The sequence below is a fragment of the Schistocerca piceifrons genome, chromosome 4 (assembly GCF_021461385.2).
Source record: "Schistocerca piceifrons isolate TAMUIC-IGC-003096 chromosome 4, iqSchPice1.1, whole genome shotgun sequence".
Classification (NCBI taxonomy): Eukaryota; Metazoa; Arthropoda; class Insecta; order Orthoptera; family Acrididae; genus Schistocerca; species Schistocerca piceifrons.
Genome location: NC_060141.1, coordinates 370,861,864 through 370,878,747, shown reverse-complemented (window position 1 = coordinate 370,878,747; position 16,884 = coordinate 370,861,864). Strand labels below are relative to the sequence as shown.

At 37.9% G+C, this 16,884-nt stretch overlaps 1 protein-coding gene across 1 annotated transcript in view; it reads left to right on the top strand.

Moving 5' to 3' along the window:
* Positions 1 to 16,884, top strand: part of LOC124796278 (structural maintenance of chromosomes protein 5) — a 183,611-nt gene that overhangs the window by 158,487 nt on the left and 8,240 nt on the right. The window contains exons 15-19 of the mRNA XM_047260396.1: positions 6,363 to 6,539; positions 8,399 to 8,602; positions 8,801 to 9,028; positions 9,110 to 9,289; positions 9,410 to 9,505. Coding sequence (XP_047116352.1) covers positions 6,363 to 6,539; positions 8,399 to 8,602; positions 8,801 to 9,028; positions 9,110 to 9,289; positions 9,410 to 9,505 — 885 coding nt within the window. The remainder of the gene's footprint in view (positions 1 to 6,362; positions 6,540 to 8,398; positions 8,603 to 8,800; positions 9,029 to 9,109; positions 9,290 to 9,409; positions 9,506 to 16,884) is intronic.

The window sequence follows — 16,884 nt, the reverse complement described above, 5'->3', positions numbered from 1 at the left end:
TACCAACCCATCCCTTCTTCTAGTCATGTTGTGCCACAAATTTCTCTTCTCTCCAATTCTATTCAATACCTCCTCATTAGTTATGTGATCTACCCATCTAATCTTCAGCATTCTTCTGTAGCACCAATTTTGAAAGCTTCTATTCTCTTCTTGTCTAAACTATTTATCGTCCACGTTTCACTTCCATACAAGTCTACACAGCATACAAATACTTTCAGAAATGACTTCGTGACACTTAAATCTATACTCGATGTTAACAAATTTCTCTTCTTCAGAAACACTTTCCTTGCCATTGCCAGTCTACATTTTATATCCTCACAACTTCGACCATCATCAGTTATTTTGCTCCACAAATAGCAAAACTCCTTTACTACTTTAAGCAATTCATTTCCTAATCTAATTCCCGCAGTATCACCCGATTTAATTCGGCTGCATTCCATTATACTTGTTTTGCTTTTGTTGATGTTCATCTTATCTCCTACTTTCAAGACACTGTCCATGCCATTCAGCTGCTCTTCCAGGTCCTTTGCTGTCTCTGACAGAATTACAATGTCATCGGCGAACCTCAAAGTTTTTATTTCTTCTCCATGGATTTTAATTCCTACTTCGAATTTTTCTTTTGTTTCCTTTACTGCTTGACCAATATACAGATTGAATAACATTGGGGATAGGCTACAACCCTGTGTCACTCCCTTCCCAACCACTGCTTCCCATTCATGCCCCCTCAACTCTTATAACTGCCATCTGGTTTCTGTACAAATTGTAAATAGCCTTTCGCTCCCTGTATTTGACCCCTGCCACCTTCAGAATTTCAGTCAACCTTGTCAAAACCTTTCTGTAGGTCTACAAATGCTAGAAATGAAGGTTTGTCTTTCCTTAATCTATTTTCTAAGATAAGTAGTAGGGTCAGTATTGCCTCAAGTGTTCCAACATTTCTACAGAATCCAAACTGATCTTCCCCGAGGTCAGCTTCTACCAGTTTTTCCATTCGTCTGTAAAGAATTCGTGTTAGTATTTTGCAGCTGTGGCGTATTAAACTGATAGTTCAGTAATTTTCACATCTGTCAACTCTTGCTTTCTTTGGGATTGGAATTATTATACAGGGTGATTCAAAAAGAATACCACAACTTTAGGAATTTAAAACTCTGTAACGACAAAAGGCAGAGCTAAGCACTATCTGTCGGCGAATTAAGGGAGCTATAAAGTTTCATTTAGTTGTACATTTGTTCGCTTGAGGTGCTGTTGACTAGGCGTCAGCGTCAGTTGATGCTAAGATGGCGACCGCTCAACAGAAAGCTTTTTGTGTTATTGAGTACGGCAGAAGTGAATCGACGACAGTTGTTCAGCGTGCATTTCGAACGAAGTATGGTGTTAAACCTCCTGATAGGTGGTGTATTAAACGTTGGTAAAAACAGTTTACAGAGAATGGGTGTTTGTGCAAAGGGAAAAGTTCTGGACGGCCGAGAACGAGTGATGAAAATGTAGCACGCATCCAGCAAGCATTTGTTCGCAGCCCAGGAAAATCGATTCGCAGATCTAGCAGAGAGCTGCAAATTCCACAATCAACTGTATGGAGAGTCCTACGAAAAAGGTTAGTTATGAAACCTTATCGTCTCAATTGAACGTCAACTACCCGAGGCGATGGATCGGCCGCCAGGCAGCCCGTGACAGAGCACTTCATCACTGGCCTCCAAGAAGCCCTGATCTTACCCCCTGCGATTTTTTCTTATGGGGGTATGTTAAGGATATGGTGTTTCGGCCACCTCTCCCAGCCACCATTGATGATTTGAAACAAGAAATAACAGCAGCTATCCAAACTGTTACGCCTGATATGCTACAGAGAGTGTGGAACGAGTTGGAGTATTGGGTTGATATTGCTCGTGTGTCTGGAGGGGGCATATTGAACATCTCTGAACTTGCTTTTGAGTGAAAAAAAAAAACCTTTTTAAATACTCTTTGTAATGATGTATAACAGAAGGTTATATTATGTTTCTTTCATTAAATACACATTTTTAAAGTTGTGGTATTCTTTTTGAATCACCCTGTATTCTTCTTGACGTCTGAGGGTATTTCGCCTATCTCATACATCCTACTCCCTAGAGGGTAGAGTTTTGTTAGGCCTGGCTCTCCACAGGATGTCTGTGTTTCTAATGGAATGTTGTCTACTCCCGGGGCCTTGTTTCGACTTGGGTTTCAGTATCTTATCTCCTATTATTATCTCCTATTTCATCTTGATGTACATTTTCTTCCATTTCTATAATATTGTTCTCAAGAACGTCGCCCTTGTATAGACCCTCTATATACTCCTTCCACCTTTCTGCTTTCCTTTCTTTGTTTTGAACTGGGTTTCCATCTGAGCTCTTGATATTCATGCAAGTGGTTCTCTTTTCTGCAACGGTCTCTTTAATTTTCCTGTAGGTGGTATCAATCTTACCCATAGTGATATGCACCTCTACATCCTTTCATTTGTCCTCTAGCCATGCCTGCTTAGCCATTTTGCACTTCCTGTTGATCTCATTTTTGAGAAGTTTGAATTTGTTTTTGCCTGCTTCATTTACTGCATTTTTATATTTTCTCCTTTCATCAATTAAATTCAGTATTTCTTCTGTTACCCAAGGAGTTCTACTAGCCCTCGTCTTTTTACCTACTTGATCCTCTGCTGCCTTCACTACTTCATCCCTGAGAGCTACCCATTCTTCTTCTACTGTACTTCCTTCCCCCATTCCTGTCAATTGTTCCCTTATGCTCTCCCTGAAACTCTGTACAACCTCTGGTTCTTTCAGTTTATCCAGGTCCCATCTCCTTAAATTCCCACCTTTTTGCAGTTTCTTCAGTTTTAATCTACAGTTCATAACCAATAGATTGTGGTCAGAGTCCACATCTGCCCCTGGAAATGTCTTACAATTTAAAACCTGGTTCCTAAATCTCTGTCTTACCATTAGATAATCTATCTGATACCTTCTAGTATTTCCAGGATTCTTCCATGTATACAACCTTCTTTCATGATTCTTGAACCAAGTGTTAGCTATGATTAAGTTATGCTCTGTGCAAAACTCTACTAGGCGACTTCCTCTTTCATTTCTTAGCCCCAATCCATATTCACCTACTATGTTTCCTTCTCTCCCTTTTCCTACTCTCGAATTCCAGTCGCCCATGACTATTAAATTTTCGTCTCCCTTCACCACCTGAATAATTTCTTTTATCTCATCATACATTTCTTCAATTTCTTCATCATCTGCAGAGCTAGTTGGCATATAAACTTGTACTACTGTGGTAGGCGTGGGCTTCGTATCTATCTTGGCCACTATAATGCATTCACTATGCTGTTTGTAGTAGTTTACCTGCATTCCTATTTTCCTATTCATTATTAAACCTACTCCTGCATTACCACTATTTGATTTTGTATTTATAACCCTGTATTCACGTGACCAGAAGTCTTGTTCCTCCTGCCACCGATCTTCGCTAATTCCCACTATATCTAACTTTAACCTATTCATTTTTCTTTTCAAATTTTCTAACCTACCTGTGGCTTAAGGGATCTGACATTCATGCTCCGAGCCGTAGAACGCAAATTTTTTTTCTCCTGATAACAACGTCCTCCTGAGTAGTCCCCGCTCAGAGATCCGAATGGGCGACTATTTTACCTCCGGAATATTTTACCCAAGAGGACGCCATCATCATTTAATCATACAGTAAAGCTGCATGTCCTCGGGAAAAATTACGGCTGTAGTTTCCTCTTGCTTTCAGCCTTTCACAGTACCAGCACAGCAAGGCCGTGTTTTGGTTAGTGTTACAAGGCCAGATCAACCAATCATCCAGACTGTTGACCCTGCAACTACTGAAAAGGCTGCTGCCCCTCTTCAGGAACCACGCGTTTGTCTGGCCTCTCAACAGATACCCCTCCATTGTGGTTGCACCTACGGTACGGCTATCTGTATTGCTGAAGCACGCAAGCCTCCCCACCAACGGCAAGGTCCATGGTTCATGGGGGGATGGGGGGGGGGGGGGGGGGGTAGATAGTCATACGGCTTTTTAAAATGTATGAAGGCAGAAGCATATTGTCTTCCTGTCAGCATATAGTATCTTATTAATGTTTTCAGATCAGTATTATTTCTGCTGTCAATAAACCTTTTTTGCAATCCATCTTGATATTATCTGAGTTTATGCTTAGTTTGTTGTTACAGTTGCTTTAAATGGATGGTGACAGGATTTGTATGTTAGTGGGAGTAACGAAATGCCACAATAATTTTTCACCTCTTTAGTGTTTCTTCTCTTACGAAGATGATGAATCTAGTCTAACTTCCAGCCATCCTTTTGTTCTTCTTTCTTTCATATGTTTACTGTTGTTTTGTACGATACATGTATTCCTTTTTTAGGTGCGAGCATCCGTACTTCAGCTGTAATGTAATTTCCATCAATAGCTTTGTTGTTTTTTAGCCTCTTGGTATTGTATTTTATCTCATTGCAGTCGAGGAGAGGGGAGAGTCCATTCTTATCTCTTGGTTTAATTAGTTTTTATAGCTTAGAAATTTCTTAAACTATTTAGCAAGTATTTAATAGTTTTTGTCATTTGATTTTACTAAAGTTTCACCTTTCCTTTGATTACAGAGAGGAGATGGGGATTGTATTATCTTTTTAAATTTTTTATAAAATTCATGACTCATTTTGTTAACAGTTTTGTTCTATTGTGTTGGGTAATTCCCCCTTTCATCCTTATCTTCTCGTTTCATATTTGCTTTTTTGTTGGATTTGAAAAATGACCTAGGCTCAATTTTTTTTTTTTTGCATGTGTGGTATTTTCTCCAAGAAAAGAAATGACCCTTCAGTGCCTGTGTGCTGTTATCAAATTACTTTGTGTGTTTTCTTCTTGAGGCCTTCCATATCTTTTGTTGTCTGTGCCAACTGAACTTTCGTATTTTCAGTCTTTATGTATTAGTCAAGTTGGCTTTTTAAATTCATGTGCATTTTCTTTTAGTTTCTTGCTGTTGAATCAGGATACAGCTGTTGTGTTGCTCTTTTAGTTAAGAAAAATGAATCTGAACTTTATTATTGAAAATAATGATGTGAGTTTATATTTATCACCATTTGGTTTAGACATTCATTATTTCTCAACTATACCTTAAAGATACAACTACAAGGTTTATTTGGAACTCTCCTATTGCTGTCATGAGTCATTGCCATTGTTTGGTTTCTAAGCAGCTGTTTAAAATGCGTTAGTTTAAAATTATAGTTGTCATAATTTTTTGTCTTTTTTATGTACCTAACAATATTCCTATACTTCGTTTCCCATCCAACTTGTACATTGAAATCACCTTATAAGTTCTTTACTTGGTGTCCCGGAATTTTTTCCATTCTCAACCATTTTCCAGCATTTGTCTTATTCTTAGAAATGCTTCTAATTTTTATTATTTGTTTGGGCATGGGACTTAATAAATGTATGTTTTGTTTTCACTGCACATTCTTAGCAAACAGTATCCATCACTTCTACGTTCAAAGTTTGAGACAGGCCTATGGATGTTCATTATCACTCTTCTTTGGGCTCTGCTTTTAAGGAAATTTCTTCATTCATAAAGCAGTTTTGTTGCAGTTCTATTAAGAGCTCTTTAGTCAGCTGCTTCATAAAAAATGGTTGCCAAGAAAGTTATAAGTATAACTGTAAGATTGTTGTACACTTAAAGATTTCCAAGACACACTAACTCACCTTTTGCATGAGACTCCCTGCCCCCTTAGAATCCAATTGGCTGCTTGCATTGTATTTTGGTGAGGGTGGATTCCTTTAAAGAGTTACCTCATGTGTTACTTATTTGTTTTCTTTGCGCCACCACACTGTACAGTGTAAGTTTACTTTGGAATAATTACTATTTCCTAATAAAACCAGGATTATCACTCGTGAAGGACTCTGATTTTGCCATCTGTATTAATGACTTCTTGATACCAGTCCTCCCCATTTATCCGGATGAGAACCAGTAACAGCAGTTCAATGTTATTCCAGCCAGGAATAGTGCAGTGGGAAACAGAAAATAAAAAATTATGTAATAATAATAATTATTAAGATTATTATTCTTCCTAACTATTCTGTCATGTTATTATTAGCATTATTAATCTTTCTTGCAATTGTCACCCACTCTTGGCAATTATCAGGGATGTTTAAACTAATGGGAGCAAAAATTAAAGCTTCTAATTTATGAACTCTATTTTTTCTTTTGGTTTTTCTTTATAGCTTAATCTCCTCAACCTTCTTGGAACATTTGGTTGGTAATACTCATTATTTCACAAGGAGGTTAACTTTTCTAGCAAATAAAATTGTATTTCTATTAGTATTCATTTGTGGCACCGGAATAAAAGTTGAATTCTTTTTTCAGAAAATAATTTTAGATGCTTTCGACAGTGAAAGTAAATCCCACGAAACTCTAAAAGAATATGTGGAATTGATGAACAACTTAAGGCTGCTTCAGTATGAGACAGAAGACACTGCAGCTGAAGTGGAAAGGTATCAGCATGATGCTCAGGAAATAAAGCAGAAATGTTTAGAACTTGAGGTACTTGTTAAGCTATACTAAGTTTGCTGTACTTCTATTACATATTTACAAGTTACTTTGTTTACTTTTCTTCTTTGTTCTTGTGAATGCGTGGCAAATTTTGCACAAGAATTGTACTGAGACTTGCAGTTTGCTCAGCAACAGCATTCAGTACTTTATTGTTTGGTGAGGAGTGGTCATTCTTTTTATTATTAACTACATGCTGTTCCTATTACCTCACTTGTAGAGGTTAATATAAAAACTACAAGACACTGTTAACCTGGCACTTGCCTTGCCTGTAATCAGGAGTTGGTCTGCTCAAGAGAAGGCTGAAGTACCACGAACATCTGAAGGTTTGTTATCCAGTGCTGATTCACTATGAATTGAGTGTTTTAAATAGAGATTAATGATAGTGGAACTCACTTTCAAATCTATCGGTCCATCAGAATTTAGCCATGCTCAAAGTTGGTGAAATTAACAGCTTTCTCAATACTGTGTGTTAGGGGGTCATACACCCTTGCTGGAAAACCTGGAGATCTAAGGGAATTACATTTTACCTGGAAAAATGAAGGAAATCTCAGGCAATTTCATTAAATCTCTGAAAATTCTGAATTTTTGTTGAGCTTTATAAATCACAAGTTTTAAAATGCTTAATATTTCAAATTCTGTAAATTACATGAATATTATTCTATATAAATTATCAGTTTTTAAAAACCATGGTTAAACTTCTGGTTAGGAAAGAAAAGGCATTATTGTAATTTGACCCCCCCCCCCTCTCACCCCATTAATTTATCAGGAGCTTCTTTTGACAGTATCAACCGTATCTTATCTAGAAGTGTCTCTTTCAAGTTTGAATAGCTGCCCTCCACTGCATCACATACTGTGTGTGATAACACTGGTGCACTCATTCATACGGAAGAGGGAGGGTTGTAATGTTTTGTATGGCTAATATTATATTGTCCAGAAAATCTTATTTTCATAAATATTATATGGAGAAAATACAGCTAGGGTGACACAGTTAAGACTCGGGGCTCCTGTTAGGATAGTGATTGAAATCTCCTATTGATCATACATATTTAGGTTTTTGATGGTTTCCCCAACTTGGTTATCTTTTATAGAACTGATCAGAGATAAAACACATTTTTTTTTTTTGTGTGTTGAAGGAAAACTCAACTTTCATCTCCTTTTCTTTTAGTTTATTAAAACAGTGTATCGATTCCTTCCAGATATTGCAATTTTTGTAAACATTGTTTACTTCCGGATTCACAAGCTCAATTAGTTTTTCTCTTGTGCAATCATTTTGTCGTACTTGAAATTGTTGTAAAAATCAAACAACGGAAAATCCAAGATGGAATGTAACAATATTATGAAAAGAAAAGTTACTACTCACCATATAGTAGAGTTGCTACTCGCCATACAACAGAGATGGAGAGTAACACATAGGCGCAACAAAAAGACTGTCACAAACAAAGCTTTTGGCCAGTAAGGCCTTCGTCAAGACACACACACACACACACACACACACACAAATGCAAACGCAACTCCCACACACCACTACAGTCTCAAGCAACTGAAACCATAATGCAGTAGGTTTCAGTTGCCAGAGACTGCAGTTGTGTGTGTGTGTGTGTGTGTGTGTGTGTGTGTGTGTGTTGTAAGAAACTTGTCATTGTGCATGAAATGACACAACACGACACTCATTCTTAATTACTATTAGCAGTGTTGTATTTCTTCTCCTTCTCCACCTCCTTGTTCTTTGTCACTGTTTCAGCTCGTATCACGTGCTTAAGAAGTGGCGTTTGCCTTCCAAATATTGCTAAGCTAGCAATTGTGTGTAATTTGAATGGAAAAAAAATCCTTTTTTTTTTCCCTCATTCTAGAACACAGTTCGAAAGTTGAAAGGAGAGTTGTCAGAACTGCAAACACAGCAGAAACAGTTACTCAGAGATGCAGAAAAGGCAATTGCAGATGTGAAAGGTAATAAAGATACATTCAGAAATGTGCAACAAACAGTTCAAGATTTGGATAAGAAGATACAAACAGAACAAGCAAAGGCAGATTTCATCGGTGATGTTGACACTGGGGTGAGAAATTTTCCATACTTAACTTGACAGAAATAGTGACTTCACAAATGAGAAATTACAATATTAAATGTATCCGAATAAGATGAAAGCAAACTTGAATTAAACATTTACACAGTATGTAAAGAAAAATGTGAAAAGTTGCCTACAAGATACTTCTGTGTTTTAGGTTGTATATGTAGAATTTATGAATTATTTCAGGTTATTGCAGAATTTGAAGCAAGAGGAAAAAAGATTATAGAAGGTAAATCAAAAGTCAGTACTATGCGTGATAATCTTCAAAGGCTTCAAGCTGGCCTCGAGCGGTGTAGAAACGACTGGCTGACACCACTGCAAGAATTAGTTGCAAAAATAAATAATAATTTTGGAAGGTGCTTTGAAGAAATGGGATGTGCTGGTGAAGTGCTTTTGAGTATGGGAGAAGACCAGGTTAGCATATTGACATGTAATGTTGATTCCTGGATGTATGAAATATTTTAGTAGTTGCAATTTTTTGTGTTATTGTTTCAGAATGATTACGATCAGTATGGTCTTCATATAAGAGTAAAATACAGAGATGGAGAGCAGCTACGTGAGTTAAGCCAAAACTTGCAAAGTGGAGGTGAACGATCAGTTGCAACAGCAATTTACATGATAGCGCTGCAAGAACTGACATTCGTGCCATTTCGTTGTGTAGATGAAATAAACCAAGTGAGTTAGTCTGAATTATTTTTCACAGTTATATCTGGACTTCGTTGCAGTTACCTGGTTTAATAGTGTTGATGAGCTAAAGATCTGAAATATGTTATACTTGATTTTATCTGATTTCAGGGCATGGATCCTCGAAATGAACGTGCAGTGTTCAACTTTCTGGTTAAGGCTGCAACGCGCCCAGATACATCACAGTATTTTTTATTGACACCTAAGGTAGGTATTTCTATATTCATGAATTTGTGTATTGAATTTTTTGTTAATAGAATGTTTTCACCTGACACTCTGAACCATCATGTAATCTATCTTTAGAACTCAATCAACCATATTCTTTCATGGAATATGGTGATTACCCATCAGAAATGAGTAACCAGTGGGCACCACTGTGAAAGTTCAGTTTTAGACCTGCCACAGAGTTCCTCACAACTGCAGTTGCAGGACAAAAGCAAGGTGAATGACGAAGAAGAGAAAGAAGAGGCATTGCAATGTTTTTGTAGTCACTTGAGCTAATGAGAAGTTCCACTGAAGTATGGGAAGTTCTTGGGGAAATTCTAACATACAATACAGGTCAGCAATATTTGCTGTTCGACACAATGGAGACTGCGCAGTATTGTTGCAGACATTCCCTAGGCAGTCACATTGCATTATGCTAGCATGACAGTCATAGTTAGCATTATGGGAGGGGGGGGGGGGGGGGGGAGTGGAGTTTTTTAATTTTCAACTAGGAAAAGAGCACAGCTACCGTTTCTCCATGTGGTCTAATGTTCTGATGACTTAGTGTGAATGTGGGTGTGGGTTATATTGATTTATTTCCCCAAACCACATTTACAAGGAGACTTACTTGGAATTTTGCAGCCCCTCTTCTTTGCAGGATAGTCGGCTGCTGGAAAATCTCTTTACTTCTTCTTCGTCGAATAGAGCTAGGTTCAGAAACTTTTAAGCCTTTTTCTACTTATAAAGTGAGTAGACATACAAACTTTCCTTTTCGTCGGTTAATGATGTATTTGACTTTCATGCACAACATAATTCACACGTTCAACATACATATGCAACTTTCTGTAAGTACCTCGTACCATCGAACATTAGAAACAAAATGAGTTACAGTTAAAAGAAAGTTGGTTTGACTACCATGACTTTCATAAAATGAATCCGAAAATACGTTTTGCCTCTATCAAAGCTGAGTCAAGAGTCTACAAGAGTACTTATTCAACTGTTCTTGTTCCACATAACAATAGTCAATGACATAATAAGCACAGAGCAGTATAAAAACTCCATGGTTCTTGCTTACACACGCACTGAAACCTATATGGATTGCCCGACAGGTCTACTTTCTTCCCATGACCGATTTTAAACCTGAGCGCGCGCGCGCACACACACACACACACACACACACACACACACACACACACAGTAGGTAGGGTTTTACCATCCCACACTCATACCTAGAATACCTTGTGTTCGAGATGGTAGAAGGCTGAGTGGTTCTAGAATTTACACAGAAATTCTCGGATCACTACATATCCCCCTCCAGATCGAACACGCAATAATTTATACGTAATGATTATGCAAGTAATATAACTCATAATAACATTTCATACCTTAACAGTATACAATTTTTTCATATGTTGATATACATCTCTCTCCTTTCCATAACAGTTCTGTCCTCTCTGGAACAATCTTTCGCTTATTGTCTTTCTATTCTTTTCTTATTGTACTTTGTTAGTAAGACATGAGCATTTACTTGTGGTTTTAGTCAGCTTTACCAATATTTAGAAATTGTGAGGACTCTTTCTTTTCTTTATTTCCTTTTGCAATCGAAAACATCAGGTGTTCGACACATGAGTAATCTATTTTCTATTCTTATCTTTTTGTATTACCTTTTTCCTAGTATGTACTATTATCATTAGTTGTAGCATGGAGGAACTCTGGGCAAAATGAAAGTGTTCGTTTGAGACTCATTTAATTCCACAAAACATAATAATGCTAGTCCAGGGCTTCACAACATACGTGCTCGCGGAGCAAGCTGTGAGCAGCAAGGCCCGAGCACGCTACCCCCACTACCGGACCAGAGCGGAGAGTGGGGAGAGTCACGTGGGGCACACAACAGCTGCCGCCAGTCAATGTAAATCCGCGGCCACCTGCAGGGATATGTCACGAATTATTACTGCGACAAATGAAACAAATAAAGGAGAATGTACACATGCCACATAATTTTATTAGCTTAGTGTATGCCTCTACATTCGTATTAATTTGTGAACTGTTGCACAATAAAAGGTGTCACTGAAGTGTGGGGTTCTCGGTTATCTTGTATTTTTTGTCCTTTACAATTGCGTCTATGTTCGGAGTAATTGTTCTTGTGCATTGTAGGCGCAGCGTCCCGTTTAAATTTCGATCAGACAATGCGTTTCTCAGGCGCGTCTTGTTACATTTCATTGCAGAGAACAGTTGTTCACAAACATACGTGGAACCGATCATTGATATTATTGTAGCCGCCAGTTTGTGCAAACGAGGAAATCTATCCTGAGGGAAGCCTCTGTAGAATTCCAAAATGTTTTTCTTGTTCTGAAATTTGTCTCTGTATTCTGTCACACTGCAGGTCAATAATTTCTAGTTGCAGCTCAGGACGAATCTCTTCAATATTCGCTGAATATGGAGAGGAGAACAGATCAAAATCACTGTCTAATGCTGTCAGATCTTTAAAGTGTTGATCAAATTCTTCCTTAAGGGCATGTGAATAACGTTCAGTCTTTGTGAACATCTTGCATGGATGATAATGTAGGAAAATGAGCTGGATTTCCTGTTTCCAGCTGACTCAGCCAAAGTGTCAATTTCATTTTAAAAGCTCGTATTCGATCTATGAAATGGGTAATTAGCAGATCTTTACCTTGTAGTGAAATGTTCAAAGCGTTCAGATGGCTAATTAAATCTGCTAAGAACGCGAGATCACATTTCCACGAAGGCTCTTTCAATTCAGGAACACGCATATTATTTATTTCCATGAACATATTTATCTCATCTAATAGGCAAAAAAATCGATTTAATAATTCGCCACGACTAAGCCAGCGGACCTCGCTGTAATAAGGCAGGCTACCATACTGGCTTTCTACATACTCAAGAAAGCTTTTAAATTGCCTGTGTTGTAGCCCATGCTTCCTTATATAATTGGTTGTACAAAAAACAACACTCATCACATTTTTTAGAGTGATACTCTTTGCACATAAGTTTTCCTGGTGGATCAGCCAATGAACGTCCCTTGTTTCATTCGGCACGGTCAGTTTTTGCATTTTCTCCTTCAACAGCGCGACGAAACCTGATTTTTTTCCCTGTCATCGCTGGTGCACCGCCTGTAGACACTGAAACTAAAGAATTCCACGACAATCCTATATTTTCAATACTTTCTTCAACACTACTTAAAATATCACCTCTGGTTGTAGTGTTCTTCATGGCTACTACATCAAGGAGCTCCTCCCTCACCTGAAGATCTCTATTAACACTTCTGCGCTGTTCCTGTGATATCAACACTTTCGTCCAGAGATAGAGAATACGCCATAAAATCTTTAAGGATATTTGCAAGCTGGCTCTGGACGTCGTCTGCCATGTCCTGTGTGCGACGCATAATGGTCATGTTAGATAATGGCACAATCCGAAACTGTTCAACTTGAGATGGACACAAATGTTCCGTGGCAACTACCAAACATTCTTTTATTAAATCGCCATCAGTGATGGGGAGCAGGGATTTTGCTAAAAGCAAGGCAATTTTGTAACTCACTCCGAGAGCTGCCTCAGTTGATTTTTCTTCGTCGTCCAGATCTTCTTCGGATAGCTTCCTTTTAAGTTTAATAACTTCCTGTGCACGATCTGGTCCATTACATTTTCCACTTCCCTAGTCTTTCGCGTGGTACGACATATAATGTCGCTGCAAATTAAATTTCCTAAAAGAATTCAGCGTTTTGTGACATACTAAACACTTTGCAACACCATCTTTTTCTGTAAACAGATACAATTCCTCCCAATGGGGGTTGAACTGCGAAAGCATGGTTGGGGTTACACAACGGCGACTCGACATGATTCTTAACCAGTGAAGTGACTGTTAGAGCTGATCGTAGTACTTTAAACGTTACACAGTCGGCGCGAATCCAATAGGCACGCTGCGGCCCTATCCAAACGTGCGCGCGCATTTCCCCTCCCTCCCTACTCCGCGACCTTGCACCTGCTCGCGAGCACGTGCCCGAGCAGACACGAGTACTCGCGCTCAAAACCGGCCCGTTGTTAAGCCCTGTGCTAGTCGTTTATAGAATTTAGACTTTCCAGAATAATTCCTATAAAATTTGTGACTTTTGTCACGATACAGTCCCCTTCTCCTAGGATCAGCACCTATTCCTTGCTTGTGGGTTGACCTTATGAGAGCACTTCCTTTTCCATTCTCATAGGTACACCCCTTACAAACATCACTATTTTCTAGGCCACGGATTGTCCTATCTAGGTACGCCTGCTCTTTATACTTAGTGATTGCCAGATACGCCCCTCTTATCCTGTCTGAGTAGGCCTCACGGTTCATTACCCTAATATAAATTTCTGTGTATACCATAATTAAGTATCTTCTGGTAAAGATATAAATCTATTTTAAACTTCGCATTCATTCTTTAATATATCATTCACTCCCTAGAATCCTTCCCTACTTATCAATTTCTACACTTTCAATAGATATTATGTCTATATATAGTACTTACATCCCATTATCCTTCATTCATCAGAGTTTTTATTGCACTGACATTACTTAGTGATCAACCTGACGTATTCTTCTCCTACTTTCGTTTTATTTCTTTGCTCATGGCTCTCTCTTATTTATCCATTACTCATTACTACTTTATGGTTGTTTTTTATGTATGTGCACCTCTTCTTATGTACATGCGATGTAGAACCGTGATAACTCCCCATGTATGTTCACATAATTCCCCGTGTATACACCTTTTCGCCTACAACACCTGGCAGATCTCACATCATGATAGGCTTTGTCTTATATAATTTAATGTTTGCATAGAAATGTATATTTGTGTATATGTGGATGTGTGTTCGTGTAGTCTAATTCTTCGGCCGCCTTATTTAAAGATAAGGTGTAGGTTATTAGTAACCTCGGAAATAAGGAAGGACTTCAGCGATAGAAGTTTATGAATATGGAAAGAGGGAAAAGATAGATAGGTCCTCAAGATGAGAAGTAAGAAAGAAAAAATATAGGTGTGGTTGCTAGGATCGAATAAGAGAAAGAAGACATCCCCAAAGACAGGAAACCCTTCCCACCCCACTTCCCCAGGATCCCTACCTCTCAGGTAATTCAGTGAGATGCCAGGTTTGGTGTTAAATCGTCTCCTACAGAACGGACTTGTCCAACTTTTTCCATTTGAGGTCCCCCGAAGGAAATCCAAGCAACCCTATGGAAATGGCAAATGAAGAAGAATCGGGCACACTTGTTTGTGAGTGTTGTTTGAAAGATGTGATGTGTGTTTTGTGTTAGTCATGATTTATCTGTTCTTGTAAATCAAGCTTTTAGCTATAATACCCACCCATTTCAAAATTTATACAAACCCTCCCATCTATATCATATATCACAAAAGGTATAAAATACTCTATACAAAATAGAAAGGCCATACACTTCGGTATAACAGTTGTTCCGTTAGTCATATCATATTACATTTTCCACAAATATAATGCTCCATTCAATTTATTTCGTCTAGACATCTCTCTTTTTTTTGTGATTCTCTTCAGTTTGTCTCTATTTTATGGTCATGTCCAGTTTTTTAAGCAATAAGATTGCAGTATAGTTCTAGATTCTAAAGGAATTCGGTGCAGGAAACTATTCGGAAGAAAAACCAAAAACAACTCGGGATCCGATGGTCATCACTCCGCCCGTTAACTCAGAATGTTAATGTCCCTGTGAGTTATTAGTAGCTGAGGTTGTCTCTTCAAGCAACAACCATTCCATTGTGGGTATTTTGTGCGTAAAGTTAAGATACTTATATGGAAAACGGCCTTCTAATGTGTTTCCACGACCTGGGCCCTGGCCCTGGATCCAGGTCGAACAATGTTACTACTTATTACAGGTTGGTTACTGTAACGAGGTACTACATTCCCGTTTTGTGTTTTTTGGTTATTCGGTACAAATTCTTGAGAATTTACTGGATCTAAATTTGAATGTGGATGCTTCTTTTCATAATTACCATTACAACCTTTCTTATTGCACTGGTGTACTTGTGCTAAGTTTGCCTCATGCCTTTTAAAATTATTTCTGCTATTCTTTTTATAGTTCGAACTTTCACTTTGGTGTAAAGTTTTGTTGCAGTCCTTACTTATTGCATTAGGTGCGTCAACAAAAGCCAACAACTCTTCTAAATTTTTTGGTAATGCTTGGTTAAACCTTTTTAAGAAATGGGTCGGAAGTACATCTCCGTCCGGCTTAAATTTAGGGAATTGTCTAGATAACCCTGAATTAGCTCCCGATTGTAAGTCATTAACCGTTTCACTAGTTAATACCACATTAGTTAAAGTTACCGTTTTTTTCTACTTTGTCTTGAATAATCTTAAATTCTCTCCACAGGTCTTCTGTACCCTTCCTGGCATCAAAGAGTTCGGAAGAAGGAATAGGTGATACATTCCCAGATGTTATTCTCTCGATAACCTTTTGATCTATAATTTCCCCAAATTGTTCCTCCAAAGTAATTGCATTTATAATATCAGAGTTGGCTATTTTCTCTTGGAAATTCCTTTCTACATTGTCTACCCATGTACTGACACCTGTAATTTGTGATTGAATGATTAGCATTAACTCATTATGCTTATCTACACTCTCTTGCAAAGTGTACAGCACATCTTACATCATTATACTTAATATTGTACACATTTTCAAAAGAGCCTAACTTTTCAGTAAGTTTGGATTCTACATTATCTCATTTGTACTCAATGTTAAATTCTAACCTTTTTGACAAATCCTGAAAGGTATCGTTCTGTTTCTGACTAAGGTCAGTAAACACATAATTTATATGAGCAGTCAGAGTTTGTCAACTCATTTTTTAGATCTATTTTTAAATTGTCAACTCATTTTAGATCTATTTTTAAATTCTCCACTTTGATACTTATAGCATCAAACTCAGTCTTCAACGCACCCATGCCTTCACGCAGATTACTAAATTCTTCGCTTTGAGAGTTGACCTTGGCACTTAACAAACTTAAATTTGTTGTTTGAATATTTAGTTTCCCTCTGAGAATTTAATTGTGAATCCAATGAGTTTAACTTAAGACTTTGAGTATTTAATTGAGAATTTACCAACCCTAGAGTCGCACTCTGAGCTCTGATTAATTTTATCAATGCAGCCCAGTCAGGCACTTCTTCACAACCTTTCATGGCCATAGCCAGTTCTTGAATGTCCCCAACTTGTTGTATATTCTCCATACTTTTATATGCTTTAGCCCTAGTAAGCATTTAAAACTAACTTTAAATATGGTAATGATGCAATAAAAGCTCACTCAACAGTACCTTGTACCACTTTGTACTAAAGTAATGAAGTTTTGTTTCACGCTCACCTGGCGTAGAATTCTCGTAG